Below are 14,635 nucleotides of genomic sequence, written 5' to 3'. Positions count from 1 at the left end.
ATTAGTCCAGTTTTGAAGGAAAAAATAGGAGAATACGAAACCTCGATTTTGTCAATTTAAAATACGTTTTGTCAATTTAAATTCACTCAATATATATACATTGATATATATTGTCGCATTCACTCAATATATACATACACTTAATATATATATCGAAGAAAGGAACGGTAACAAAATTAAGTTTTCGGGTGTACAGCCCTCTTAAGCTTCTGCTTAGCGTCGAGAGGCGCCGGGGTTCGATCCCTGGGCCCGGGCCTCGAATGAAAATGTATTTTTCAGAGTATGTTGTTGGTCAGACCTGGATTTGTGACTCCAGGTTGATCATTTCCTATCAGAGTTTGCCAATTTTCTCTGATTTCATTGTTGAAACTGTTCCCGGAAAAAAAAATTGACTGAAAATCCTTCCTACCTACTATGTCACCACTATTTGAAGTATGATTGATGTACAAAAAGAATTATGTACAATTCATAGATTTCTCGTTAATTTGCGAGTTTTTCAGTGTCTCGTAATTCAACGACTTGTAATAAAAATGCTGCATTTGTAATTGTAATTGTAATTTGTAATTGGCCAGGAAGGCGCATTGGGATTTAACTGTAAGGCCTTCCTGGTATATACATATGTAAAAATAAATAAATAAATAAAATCAATTTAACCAGCAGAATAGACTAGTGGTTAACATTTAATGCTTTGAACAAATTGGTCACGAGTTCAAATCCCACTGGTTTCTGCTGGCCAGACCTTGGATTTGTGACTGCAGGTCGATCGTTACCTATCAGAGTTTGCCAATTTATCTGATTTTCATTTAAACGGTTCTAACAATTTGGCAATCTTACCCATTTTCTCGCAAACCTCGAGTTTTCAATTGTATAAAATGCTGCAAATTTTGAAATGTGACTAAATATATCTGTGAATGTTAATTGATATGTATTCATTTTGTATGATACTAATAATACTTGTATCAAATGAACAATGTATCTTGCCAGGAAGGCGCAACCTGTTAGGCCTTCCTGGTATAAATTTAAAAAAAAATGAGCTTTTACTTCTATTATATGACAACATACTAAAACGGACTTTTAACTAAATTGTTTATTCAATCAACCGAGTTTTTAAGAATTTCAAATTATCAATGCCAAACTTCCTTCAAAAATTCAGCAATATTTTTTTTTAATTAATTAAAAAAAAGAACTTCCACCTTTAAATTATATTTTATTCATAATATAACTCCGTAAAGAATACATACATACATATAAGAGATCAATTTCTGATTCGATCAAATAATTTGTTCATTTTTTGCAGCAGTTTCAAACTTTTTTTAATTATTAATGTCAAGTTCGGCAAGATTCCCTCAAAAATTCAACGATGTTATTTAACTTTCTTGTTGACATAATTTTAATAAAAAATTGACAAACTTTCAACTTAGTCTTCGTTAATTATTTTGTCTAGGTTAACCACAATGAAAGACTGCTGTAAAGCTTCTCTGTCTCGATATTCTCGATCAGAAAATAATCATCATATACTCGACTTATAATATTATTATTTACACATATTTTCATTTGAAAAGAGCTTATAGTTTTAGCACACACGGTACACGGCATCCACAACCAACCTTGAACAAAGATAAAAGGCAGTTGCATCATACATAAATAATTTTTGCCATCCGCCTAACGAACATATTTCAAACGTGACAATATGGCACATTTCAACGGCGAAATTCACTTACTGTCGGATCAATCAAATCCGTACGATTTCCCGTGGAAATTTTTTCCCCGCCACAATGCGGATAAATAAATCCACCCAGTTTTTCCGATGGACATTGATTTGTTTTTTGTGCTCGGGCTCAGGCCAGACCATGCCAGGCCATTCAGCAGGGTAAACACGCGCCGACAAAAGTAACGGGAGACAAAAAGAGGAGACTTCAGTCATTCTATATTGGTTTGTTTCAGAGGCACGTTTGTTCGAAGGGTGGTATTATTTACCCGGGACTCTAACCCACCCTCTGATACGCCAAGCCTCCCTATACTATCCCCTTTTCCCGTCGACTTGCCGCCGTTACGTAAGCCCCGGAACTTTTTCCCGCGCTTAAAAGCACTTTGTGTCTAAACGGACCGTGATTGATACGTTTCAATTGCCTCTAGAATTTAAATCAGTTTTTTCAATCGCAATCGTAACGCACAGATGAAGTGCGAAAAGATGTTTGATTCTGTAATAATACTAAGGTGGGTTGCGCGTAGGAATTTGGCAGACAAATCTCTCGTAAGGGTCTATTGCTATGATTAATGTCGTGGCTAGAGATCTGTCTAATTTACTAAACATTTAAATACACCAAAACATTAGTTTTATGGAACATCTTGTTTATTTCATTTTAACAGTCTATGATAAAAAGTCTGCCCTTTAACTTCAACTCCAAAAAAATGCTCAGAACCAACAATAAGCACGATATAATAAGCATGTACTCCATTTCATTTAGTTTGGCAGTAAACAAACTCTGGCTCTCGATATTTGATCAATGAGCTTATTTATGAATCTCTAAATTGGCATTTTAGTTAACCAACAGAACTTGCGTATTTTTCTTCCTCTTGCCAAACATTCACATAGAAATTTATTGGTCTTCAGTAAAGTTCGTGGATATGACATATGTCGTAGATATTACAGAGACAAATATCTCGACAGATAGATTCTGAGAATCCTTTTTTCATTAATTATTTTGTGGAATTTAATTTTGGAATCATGTTGACAAGCAAATGAACGTTTTCGCAATATTTATATTTCTATATTCTATATAGAATAATTCTATATATAAATACTCGTTGTTAAAAAAGAAGCATATGATTATAATTCTCTGTAAATCATATTTTAAATGATTAAAAGACAATGACGGTGACAACCAGGCTCACCCAAATTGTACTGAGTTTTGAAAAGTCTTATCTGTTAGCAAACAAGTTGCTAATCTTTGAGAAACTGCCTTGACAGATATCTATATTGCTAAAAACTTGAATGATCTCGAAATCTGCCTTTATTGTACGTATAATGAAGGCATCGTATTATTAATATGGCATATTATCGTTAAAATTGTTAACATCGAGTGACAAGAATTAATTAAATCGAAATTTCCTAAGCAATATCTCTTACAAATATGGCAATGCTTTACATTACATAGGAAATGTCAATGCTGTGAGAATTCCGTTTATTGGAATCGATTTGAACTGAAATTTGCTATAATTTCATTTAAAATTGGATACAAAATACTCGTGGCATCATATTAAACTTTTGTATCAGAATAACCAAAATATATGATATTATAATATTGTCAATATGTTTCCATTCATTAATTTTATAAATATTTAATAGGAAAGAATATGTTTCCATGTCATTTATTAATTTATGGATTATAAAATCAACACAGAAGTAGTTATTTCAACTACTGTTCTGTTTACGATTCAGTATTTTCTACAATAGTAAAATATTGTAAAAAATACAGAATCGGATTCATTATATAAAAATCTCATGGAACTTTTTTTCAGCTGTATCATTGAAAGTGCCTCTAAGAAATCATCTCGTTTATTTAATCATTACAAAAAACACACATGTTTACATACAAGCTGACATCGAATTCCACATTCTACAAGAACATTTTAAACGTGGCCCACCTTGTCTTTTATAGCAATCCATCACAACAAAACTCGGTCAATTTTGCAGACGTTTTATCCCACAACATCCCTTAAATTTGTCTTACACACCCACGGGAGAAAGTGTTGCTAAAATTCCACGGTGAAATTCATACACACGTGTGTTCGTGCGACATTTGTCTCCCCGATAGCGATTCCATTGGCTTTTCCAGACGCAAAAGGAAAATTTTAATATTGAGCTTGCCACTGGAGACTTCCGAAGAAGCCTCCCCTCTAATACACACCCACACAGCTAGTTTTCCAACTCCACATCCAGACACCTTTCCCGGCGTATGTTACGCGCGAATAAATAATATTTATTCGAAAGGGGCTGGTTACACACGTTTGGGAATTGAACCGGGTGTCGTGTACCTACCTGCTACACTCGCTATACAATACTGTATCCCTTATTTAGTATTATGGGACTCTGTGTGCCCCACTTTGTGTACAATATTAATATATTCAGGGACGTGTGGCGTGTCGGATAAGCATCAATTGCTTCAAATTTATTCGCTCGGTTTTCTTCCAGAGGTGTATAACAAGTGGTTCGAACCGCATAACTGATCGGTCCAAGACGCAATTCTTCGTTCGTTTGGATTTTTAGGATTTCCTTTAATAAATTTTCACCGCTTCGGTTGGAAAATCTCCAGTCAAGTCTGATTTTAAAACGGTTTATTTTGCTACAATATTTATTTAAAAGTGGGTGCATCGGTTTTAAACTATGCATGTACTTTTGAGTAGAATTTTCCCATAATAAAAATCGGCTGTACATAAATTTATTCTATTCAATATACATTTAATTAGATTCAATTTTAATTTGAAGCAATGCAAATATACAAAGTAAGATAGTTTACTTATTATTTGCTTCTTCAAGTTTTGACGAATAGGTTAAGGGTTTACCTTATCAATAAGTTTTTAAGATAAGACTTTCTAGTAATTTATCTATTAAAGAAAAAAGGATAAGGAATCGAGTTGATAGAATGTCTAAATAGTAAAGTTTGAACGAAATTATCTGGAAAAGCGATTTGAGTCAAACTTTTATGATTAAAAAATATGTTAATAGCTTATTTTTCACTATTCTGGCTAAGCAATCTAATTTATATGTATCTGTATGTTTATTTTAAGAATGTATAATAATCATGTATTGATTTATAATTTTTGTATTTTTGTTTCTTCATCTGAATAGTGAACTTGTCACTTTGGAGCAATCTGTAAGACAAGTGTACATGATGAATTTAAAATAAAAAAATAAAATTAGGTGATAATGAGTGTGTTGTGTACAAATAGCCCAATTTTATAAGATTTAATTCATATCAATTCTAAGGTGACTAATCAGAATTTAATTATCATCTTAGTCTTGTTTAATACCTACACTAATTTGATGAACATTCCGTCTATTTAACACATTTCATACATATGTACATATATAATATTCATTTTGAATATATATGTAAGCCTTAAATTCAAGCTCAATATAAGCTCTTAGAAAGTATACGTATGTATAAGCTTTAAATTAATATAATATTGTTGAACATAAACCTAACCTAAAACTCAGATTAAATCGAATTTTCATTTCTCGGACTTTTAATCTCCATATAGTCATCAAATTTGTATAGTTACATTGATTTGTATTCAAGGTGTGCTCAAACCCACAATGATGGTCAACATGATTTTTATTTTTACTGTCAGCTGACCCTCATCAGTGTACGACTGACAGGACGACGTGCCAAAAATAAGAAGTCGCGTGCCAATTTCAAAAGATGCCTTTTATGTCGTTCTGGAGTTGACGCCGTTATGAAAGCCCTTAGATGTGTCCGACGAACCGTGACGATTTTCAGACGAGTCCACTCAAAAGACGAACCTTTTCATTGTATTGTCCAACCGATGTCATAAAGCTGCATCCACACTTATACCTAACGCGAACTGACCATTTCATACAGCATCCAGTGTATTAATTTCACCGCAATTTATCGTCAAAATAAAAAAAAAATGAACAAGGAGGTTAAAGAATCTTGTGATTACATACATAAGTATATGTATACAGATTGTTTCTTTGACAAAATTTCAAAGGGAAAAATAGCGTTTTATAAAATAATAATACATTATAGAAAGCACACAAAGTGAAATCATGCGGAAAATGGGCGGATTATGATCAATTTTAAGGATAAAAGTCTTCGATGATGAAAAACCTATGATGGAAAATCACTGACTCGTGTTACTGAAAATTTGTAATATTTTATATCCACTCATACATTTTTTATTATTAATTTCAGAACACAGCGGTGCACAAATCAAAGGAGGGTATATGCTACGATATAAAAGTGAGTATAATATTTATTATTCATTTTTTAACATTTTATACGTAGCGTGTGTGAGGGTGTACTCCGCCCCTGCAAAACCTTTTCTTTTAATATAATTTTTTACACAGTACGCTTATTCGACGATCCAATGTCTAATATTGAATATAAATCGTCCTTTTTCGTTCTGTACGTAAATTTCCTTTCTTTTTCGACAGAGAGACTGCTCTGGGGGGCCTGGTCAGAAGAATGGGTAGTGCTTTACGACGATTCGACAATGTCGTGGTTTAAGGTGAGAACATTTCCGTTAACCCTTTATCACTTAAAACCTGCCCTCAATCCACTCACATATTATACAAGAACACAAAGATATATATATCCAAACGATAAAACTTTTTCTTCATCAAGAGTAATCCTAATTTCCTTCGAAGCGTTAATTCTAACCATCGTCACTCGTATCGATAAATTCAAATTCAATTCACAATTTTATTTCATTATATTATAAATTGTTTTTTTGAACTATTTATTACTTTTATTTTATTACTCGAGCTGATCTTGACTTTTTAATGATTCAAAGCTCATATTTAAAATAAATATAATATGTATATTGTAGTTTATATGTACATATGATATTAAAAAAAATCACATTACTTTCAAGCAACCGAAAATACCGCCTGCATTGCTAAATTTGATATTTATTTATGTATATATATCATTGAAGGGTTCATAATTCACGACTACTTCAAAATCAAACTTTGCTGTTTTTTGTCAATATATGTATGTATACATATTTATTTATTTACATGTATATATATTTATGTATTATTTTATTTTACACATATACATGTATACTAATACGTCTTCCTGGCCAGAAACATTGTACATTAGAAACAAGTATCGTATAATATCGCTATTCTGTCTGTGTGTCTGTCTGTCTGAGATAACGCTCGCCATACTTTAATAGTACTTTCGATTCGACATATAATATGTACATATACATACATTGTAGTTTAATATAATATGTATATTGTAATTTAATATAAATTATATAGTAAATAAATAAATTGTAGTTTATTATATGTATATTGTAGTGAATATAAATAAATATATGTATATTGTAGTTTATATGTATATACATATGTATTATATGTAAAAAATTCACATAAGTTTCAAGCAACGGAAAATACCCCCTGCATTGCTAAATTTGATATTTTTTATATGTACATATATCATTGAAGGGTTCATAATTTTCGACTACTACTGCTACTTCAAAATCCAACTCTGCTGTTTTTTGTCAATATATGTATACATATTTATTTATTTACATTTATATGTATTTATGTATTATTTTATTTTACACATATACATATACATATACTAAAACGCCTTCCTGGCCAGAAATATTGTACATTAGAAACAAGTATCGTATATATAATATCGCTATTGTGGCTGTGTGTCTGTCTGTCTGATATAACGCTCACCGTATTTTAATAGTCGTTGCGATTCGACATACATACATATGTACCTCAGAGCTAAAAAACTACCAAAACCTACAATATACGAATACAATAATAAAAGAAAAAAAATCCTATAAATACTCTTTGCTACCAAAGTTTCCGCTTCGCAGAGAATTGACGGCCATCTATTGAAAATTTATTTAATTAATTAATTAATTTTTCTAAGGTGGTTCCTGGTTGGAACGATCAGGTAGCGTCACTCTACTTAGATTCAAGAAATTGATTTACAGAATGGCTCGCAGCGGGCCGCCCTTCTACAGGAGAATAAGATAGCTATATATCATCGAAATAAATTTTAGAATGCTACAAATGCTATTTTAGCAGTAAAGAATAGTATCCCGGTACATATTAACGGAATTTACAACCATCGGAGTATAGCTAATATATTTAGCAAGTAATTCAACGAGTCTGGTTCGGATTTGATGGATATAGCTGTTGTGGTTCGGTCTAACTCAGAGGACTCGTCTTGCGTCATAACTGGTGATGAGGTTGAAACTGCGTTGAGTTCAATGTCTGGAGGGAAAGCTACTAGTTGGGACAACATCAGCACGGATTACGTTCTGCATAGTGGCAAGAATTTCTTCGTCACATTAGCAAGGCTCTTTAATTCAATGATTATGCATGAACATTTACCTGAAGAGTTTTCAAGGACGACTATTGTTCCTGTCCTCAAATGATCAAAGCTTGATGCTTCAGCCATTGACAGCTATCGTCCCATTGATCTAGCCACCATTTTATGTAGGATTCTAGAGAAGATATTGAGTGGCAGATTAAGTGGCTACATTTTATCAGCTGATGAACAGTTTGGATTCAAGAGGTACTCGTCGACGGATATGAATCTACACTCTAAAACAAGTAGTGGATTTTTATATATCGCGAAAAACTTCCGTATACGCCTGTTTTGTATTTCCGTATACGCTGGGGGGAATGCCTTCTCTGATCCAGCTTCTTTGGAGTGCGGGGTTAGACAGGGTGGTTCAATGTCTCCTGGCTTATTCAAGTTTTACATGGATGAACTTTCCAATCGCCTTCGACAGACTGGAGTTGGTTGCCACATAAGAGTAAAATGCCGTAACCACATCAGCTATGCGGATGACATGGTGATCTTGGCGCCTTTTCCGTCAGCTCAGAATCGCCTCCTGGAAGTTTGCTCGCGTTATGCTGCAGAACATAATATGCGGTATAATACGGATAAATCCATGGTATTGATTTTCCGATACGGTCGAGGACCTCATTTCGTCCGCAACATTATTTTGGATGGACGTAATCTTGAAACCGTTAGGGAAGTCAAGTACCTGGGACACCTGCTGACGGAGCATCTCTCTGGTGGCCGTGACATCGTAAGATAAATAAGAGCTATTTTCTATGGTTTTACCAGTGTAGAGGTTAAGTCTCAAATATGTATGTCCTTTTGTACTAGCCTCTATACTGGGGAATTATAGACCAGATAGAAGCGGGAGACGATGAGGAAGATAAAGGTACAATATAATAACTGCTACTGTGCTGTCTTCAAGCTACCTAGGGGTTACAGCGCGTCGCAAATGTTTGTGGCAGGGCATGTGCCTCACTTTGAGGCCATTCTCAAAATGAAAGTAGCCTCTCTACGTCTTCGTATATTTTTATCGTCTAATTGTCTTCTTGCTGCTGCGTCTTCTCATTTGCACTCTTCACTATATTTTCGATGGATGGAACTACTCCACCGACCGCCTAAAATAGACATTAAATTGATTAATTTATTAATTATTCTTATTATTTATTATTATTAATTATTATTATTATTTGTTATTATTATTATTATTATTTATTATTATTATTATTTATTATTTATTATTTATTATTATTATTATTATTTATAATTATTATTATTATTTTCGGTGTTTTATATTATTTATATGTAGCTAGGTAGATAGTTTTTACCATTTTTTTTTCATAGTAAACAATTAAATATAAATATTAAATTAAATATATCTAAAAGGTATTTGAAAAAATGTGTTTTTTTTTAATTAATAACTTAATATGCCAACACCCATACGATGATATGTTATCAGGTACAACACTAGTTATTAGTATTATACATATCAATTCACATCCACAGAGACATCAATGGTTAAATTTGTAAATTTGTAGCATTTTATACAATTCAGCTAAATTCTAGATTGCTGAAAACTCGAGATTTGCGAGAAAGTCGGTAAGGTTGCCAATTTGTCGGAACCGTTTTGATGAAAATCAGAAAAGTTGGGCAACCTCTGATATGAAACGATGGCCTGGAGTCACAAATCCAAAGTCCTGCCAGCAGCGCAGCCAGGAATTGAACCCGTTGACCGCACGATTTAAAGCATTACACGCTAATATATGTATGTACATATACATACATACATACATGTGTATATAGCACACGTTCACCACAATTAAGATACTTGTCAAACATTAACTTTTCACCAAAGCAATTACAAGTTTTCTTTGGATTCTACAATTTCATGTGAAATTAAAGCAATGTCAATTCTAAATTTGTGTCGAAAAATTATTTTTCCACGAAGACAATCACTTTGATTGCTATTTAGAACTATTAGGAGTTCGTGCAAAAAATTAAGTATTTCTTCAAAGGATTCAATTTTGAGAATATTTTTGCAATGTTTCTCAAAGCCCTGTCTAACCAATCGTAGCCAACGCTGGTTCCAATTAATATAAAGCGACCGCTACACGATCGTCACAATCGGGCACGCAATTAAAAGCCGCAAACAAATCCAATCTGAAGTGGTTAATTGCGAAAGTTTTTTGCCTAAAAGCCCAAGTGCGAAATCGTGTGACGTCAAACCTCCCCTGTATATCAGTGTGTATTTTTTTTCACGCTCTCCTTTTCCGTTCCTTTTTTTTCTATTTTGAAAAAGAGTAAACAGGACGATAATGCTTTTTAGGACGACTATTCGTCGTCCCATGCGCTATTTTCGCAGACTATTATAATGGAAAAAATCACCGATGCTGAAAAAAAAGTCGACCGAATTCATAAAACTTACTTTCGAACGCGCTCCAGCACCTCCGAATATAAAATATTATTTTTGGAATGAAAATTCCCACGTCATAGACACGAAAGTATTACAAGTTTTATATCGAAAATCACATAAATATATTATAAATACAAATTTTATTTTTGTGCTACATACATATATGTATATTTGACATCATTACTGTGATGAGTATCCTTTCTATATTAAATTTTAATTAGCAATATACGCTCAATTTAACACGCTGTTGACAGTAGAGAGATTGCTCCATTAGCATATAAAGGACTTCGATGATTAAAACCGATTCGGAGCGACGTTAAAAGCAGGCGTTGTCAACCTTATTTCAATACATCTTCGGCTCCTAACCCTAAGGATTGCACAAAATTCACAGAAAATTTAAATCATCCACTTTAACCATGAAACAAAATGTAAAATACCTAAAGGATTACTGCCGTCTGTAAAGGAATATAGTAACATTAAAGTGTAGTATAATATATATTTTCTAAATTTAACAGAAATATTTTAGAATTTATCTTAATTCGATATATGTATGTATGTTATAGCCAAATTGCCTGGCCTGGCTTGGGTGAATGAAATTTATAAAAAACATCTTACCCACTACTAGTAGATTCCCACTACATAGTTACCCACTACTAGTAGATTCCCACTAGTAGCTATTGGCTAGATCTTGGTTTGTGACTCCAAGTCGATCGCTTCCTTTCAGAGTTTACAAATTTTTCTGATTTTCATTGAAACGGTTTTTGTAAATAAGCATTTCCTTCCGAATCTCTCTTGCAAATCTCAAGTTATTCAGAGTCTTGAGGTTTGCCAATTTATATAATAAAATGCTGCAAACATTTCTTCATATATGTACATATGTCACTGTGGATGATGTTAATATGAATTCGCATTTCATAAAAACTATTGTATTAATTGTATTATTGTACTAGCTGAACCCGGTATGCGTTTCAATGCCACAATGACGCATGTAATTCCCGTTCTCATTCCCGTTCTCGTTCCCGTTCCCGTTCCCATTTGTCGGAAAAACGCAGGCAGCGAACATATTTAAAATGATTCATTTCTTTGTTTATTTTACCCTAACAACGCACGTTGCGAAGTTTCAAATTAATACTTAATAATCAAATTAAATTATAGTAAAGTATAGGAACGCATACGTGACAGACAGACAAACATTGATTTATATACATATGTAGGATTGTTATGAGTGGTACGTAATGTATTTGTACTTTGGCATGCGTACTTGAAACCGTTACAATCTTAATTACGAATATTATTATTAAGAGGTTTTATCCCGTTTTTTTTCACATTAATCTTCCCGGACATGCATACAACAAATCCTGAAAGTTCCATCGTAATCGTACATAGATTGTACATGTATTAGTACACTGATCACTTTAGGACGATCTGTAAAAAGATTCGTATCGGAACATAAATACAAACAAACATTTATTTTCATATAAAAAACGAAATAATTATAAGCTAAATGATAAAAATTCGGAAGAATATTCAAAATTGTCACCATCCATTTTTTGTTTCTTCGTTATTTCTCTTCCAAAAGGCAATTATAAAAGCAGTAAACAAGTTCGATTATATGTACATAAGTACATATATACATATACATACTTATAAAATCAGAAAAGAGTCAGAATCAAATTTAACTATAGGTAGAAACCCTTACAGCCATGTTTTTGTTTATCATTCCAATTTTGAAATACAACAAAAAAATATACAAAAATAATGACGGTACAACTTTCTCCGATAGCAAAGTATATATTAAAACCAACATACATAATATGCTTTTTATCGAAAAAAAAGCCTCAAATCTTAATGTATGTATGTAATAAAGTAATCAAGCAAAAAAAAGAAAATAATAATAGCACATTTCAAATGGGCATAAATATAAAGAAGACAAAATTTATGATAGTAGATAGAATGCAAACTGACACCGGTGATCTAACGTTGGATGGAGAGGTGTTAGAAAGAGTCAAAAGATTCAAATACCTGGATACTTGGCTAAATGAAGAGATGGACCCAGATGAAGATCTAAGAATCCGCATCAAGATGGCTAGAACAATATTTATCAAAATGAAGGCGGCGCTTACAAACAAGCATCTCAATCTTCGTACGCGTTTGAGATTCGCGAAGAGTTACGTATGGACAGTGTTACTACATTCATGGATGTAAAACGTGGACTCTGAAGACCAGGATGATCAGCCGCATCGAAGCTTTTGAGATGTGGGTCTATATGCGTATTTTGAAGATCCCGTGAACGAAAAAAATATCAAATGAAGCTGTCCTCCGCATGATATGGAGAGGTAGAGAACTTGTTTCTGTCATCAAGCGGAGAAAGGATGGAGTACCTCGGACACATGAAACGGGGTCTAAAATACGAATTTCTCCGTTTGATAACCATGGGAAAAATAGAGGGTAGAAAATGGATTGGCAGGAAGAATTTTTCTTGGCTTCGAAACATGCGCATCTGGACTGATATGAGCGCCAAGGATGTGTTCCGAGCTGCTGAAGACCGTTGCGGATATTTTATTTTATTTTATTTTATTTTATTAATTGAAAAATCAACAGACAGGATGTACATAGATATGAATAAAAAAACAAATAGTAAATAAATAATATATGTAACATTCGAGTCCAATAATAGATTTTTACTAAAATGAAAAAGATAAATATGAGGAAAACAAATTAAAAAGTAAAGAATAAAGGCATGACAAAATATGTAGAACATTGCATAATTAAACTATAGTATTAAAATATTTGGAAAAGTTTATAAAATAGAATATAAGAAGAAATTGAAATTTACAAATATAAAACAAATGAAAAAGGTAAATACAAAATAAACAAATGAAAAGGAAAAGAATGAAAGCTATAATATGATTAAATAGCACATTACATAACTAAACTAAAGTATAAAAATATTGGAAATATTGGAAAAATAGAATAGGAGAAGAAATGAATCAATCGGTCAAGATTCTCTTGATGTTAGACCTGAATTGATGTAGGGAAATACCAAATAGATCAACCTCATTCAGCTCTCCGTTAAACATACGATAAACGCGCTGCAGATAAAAATATTTTTGGGATAAAAATATCTTCAAATAATCGACGAGGTGGTCGCCAACGTCCGGATGCGGGCAGGGCATTGAGAAAAAGAAGATTTCAAATGCTAAAAAAATTGAGAAAATGTTTTCATATAGATATTATTTTCCATTTAATATTAAGGAAATTTTATTTTCAGCGACTGGGAAAAAATAAATAGCCGCAAAGTCGTTGCTTTGATTTGTCAGCCGCCATCGGTATTGGAATCCACTCTACCGAGTTTTCCGCTCTCGTAGATTTACGCCTCGGTGCCTGAATATCAATTAACTGTTAAACGAGATTTGGTCCCTGCCGAAAACAAAGGCGGAAATCTCGCAGCAGAACTATCTGAAATAATCCAATTGAACGTTTCGCAATGGAAAGCTTCTATATTCATTCAGTTTCTTCGTAACGGCATTAATCGTACGCGAGAGGATCGTTCAATTCGAACCGTTCCGAACTCCGCTTCAAATTCATCCGTGACGTGGAATATTCATGAAGACACTTTCAGATTCGGACCAAGATGGAAAAATGCAATTCGACCGAAAGATAACATTATTGAAATGCGAGTTAAACATTTGACAATTCAGGCGGATATTTTCTTAAGTGATATCCCACTTTTAACTAAAACTTTTTGAGTTAAATTAAATCATTTACTCCGGATATTATTTCACATAGACTTTCAGACACAGCTGTGATCTCAATTGTTATGCATATATCAAAAAGCATCCGCAATCAATTTGGTCCAAGCATTTTTCCATACAATTACTTATCTACGTATATATGTATGTATATAACAAGCTCGCTCGCTGAATATATCGTAAAAATTTTCGAAGATGTATGCAAAAAAATCTAATTGAAATGAGTATGAGAATAAACACATATTGCGAATAAAAGTATCGTCTCAAATTGTAGCCGTTTTCAGATCTATGTACCTAGACATTTACGATTTTAATATTTCACCAAAAAACTATTACAATATCATCGTTATATATTTATAAGTATCCATAATGTGATGTTCTGTTAGTAAAATTTTATTAAA

General features: G+C 32.9%; 1 protein-coding gene across 1 annotated transcript in view; it reads left to right on the top strand.

Moving 5' to 3' along the window:
* The window catches only part of LOC143918604 (uncharacterized), a 49,747-nt gene that overhangs the window by 5,800 nt on the left and 29,312 nt on the right, over positions 1-14,635 (top strand). Inside the window, exons 2-3 of the mRNA XM_077440543.1 lie at positions 5,940-5,996; positions 6,188-6,255. Of these exons, the coding sequence (XP_077296669.1) occupies positions 5,940-5,996; positions 6,188-6,255 (125 nt within the window). The remainder of the gene's footprint in view (positions 1-5,939; positions 5,997-6,187; positions 6,256-14,635) is intronic.

The sequence above is a fragment of the Arctopsyche grandis genome, chromosome 11 (genome assembly GCF_051622035.1).
Source record: "Arctopsyche grandis isolate Sample6627 chromosome 11, ASM5162203v2, whole genome shotgun sequence".
NCBI classification, from domain to species: Eukaryota; Metazoa; Arthropoda; class Insecta; order Trichoptera; family Hydropsychidae; genus Arctopsyche; species Arctopsyche grandis.
Note: the sequence above shows the minus strand (reverse complement) of the source record. Positions and strands in the feature narration are given on the sequence as shown.